General features: G+C 48.1%; 1 protein-coding gene across 2 annotated transcripts in view; it reads right to left on the bottom strand.

Moving 5' to 3' along the window:
* The window catches only part of LOC123986633 (segment polarity protein dishevelled homolog DVL-3), a 21,519-nt gene that overhangs the window by 6,808 nt on the left and 13,323 nt on the right, over positions 1 to 1,388 (bottom strand). Inside the window, exon 8 of one of the 2 annotated variants that reach the window (XM_046075005.1) lies at positions 811 to 950. The exons of the other annotated variant lie outside the window; for it this stretch is intronic. Within the exon in view, the coding sequence (XP_045930961.1) occupies positions 811 to 950 (140 nt within the window). The remainder of the gene's footprint in view (positions 1 to 810; positions 951 to 1,388) is intronic. 2 annotated transcript variants of the gene reach the window in all.

The following is a 1,388-nucleotide window of genomic DNA, read 5'->3' as shown; positions in this document are numbered from 1 at the left end:
CAGTAGTACCTGCAGTAGTATCAGTAGTACCTGCAGTAGTACCTGCAGTAGTATTAGTAGTACCTGCAGTAGTACCTGCAGTAGTATTAGTAGTACCTGCAGTAGTATCAGTAGTACCTGCAGTAGTACCTGCAGTAGTATCAGTAGTACCTGCAGTAGTACCTGCAGTAGTATCAGTAGTACCTGCAGTAGTATTAGTAGTACCTGCAGTAGTACCTGCAGTAGTATTAGTAGTACCTGCAGAAGTATCAGTAGTACCTGCAGTAGTACCTGCAGTAGTATTAGTAGTACCTGCAGTAGTATCAGTAGTACCTGCAGTAGTACCTGCAGAAGTATCAGTAGTATCAGTAGTACCTGCAGAAGTATCAGTAGTACCTGCAGTAGTACCTGCAGAAGTATCAGTAGTACCTGCAGTAGTATCAGTAGTACCTGCAGTAGTACCTGCATTAGTACCTGCAGAAGTATCAGTAGTATCAGTAGTAGTACCTGGAGTAGTACCTGCAGAAGTATCAGTAGTACCTGCAGTAGTATCAGTAGTACCTGCAGAAGTATCAGTAGTACCTGCAGTAGTACCTGCAGTAGTATTAGTAGTACCTGCAGTAGTACCTGCAGTAGTATTAGTAGTACCTGCAGTAGTATCAGTAGTACCTGCAGTAGTACCTGCAGTAGTATCAGTAGTACCTGCAGTAGTATTAGTAGTACCTGCAGTAGTACCTGCAGTAGTATCAGTAGTACCTGCAGTAGTACCTGCAGAAGTATCAGTAGTACCTGCAGAAGTATCAGTAGTACCTGCAGTAGTATCAGTAGTACCTGCAGTAACATGTCTCCAGGCTCGATGCGTCCGTCTGCTGCCACCGCTCCTCCCTTCATGATGGAGCCGATATAAATCCCTCCATCACCTCGGTCGTTACTCTGACCAACAATACTGATCCCCAGGAAGTTATACCTCTCTGACAGGTAGACAGGTGGAGAGACAGACAGGTGGAGAGAGAGACAGGTGGAGTGACAGACAGGTGGAGTGACAGACAGGAGGAGAGAGAGAGAGACAGGTGGAGAGAGAGAGACAGGTGGAGAGAGAGACAGACAGGTGGAGAGAGAGACAGGTGGAGAGAGAGAGACAGGTGGAGAGAGAGACAGACAGGTGGAGAGAGAGACAGGTGGAGAGAGAGACAGGTGGAGTGACAGACAGGAGGAGAGAGAGAGAGACAGGTGGAGAGAGAGACAGACAGGTGGAGAGAGAGAGAGACAGGTGGAGAGAGAGACAGACAGGTGGAAAGACAGACAGGTGGAGAGAGAGACAGGTGGAGTGACAGACAGGAGGAGAGAGAGAGAGACAGGTGGAGAGACAGACAGGTGGAGAGAGAGACAGGTGGAGAGAGAGACAGGTG

The sequence above is a fragment of the Micropterus dolomieu genome, linkage group LG17, assembly GCF_021292245.1.
Source record: "Micropterus dolomieu isolate WLL.071019.BEF.003 ecotype Adirondacks linkage group LG17, ASM2129224v1, whole genome shotgun sequence".
NCBI lineage: Eukaryota > Metazoa > Chordata > Actinopteri > Centrarchiformes > Centrarchidae > Micropterus > Micropterus dolomieu.
This window is presented reverse-complemented; position numbering and strand designations above follow the sequence as displayed.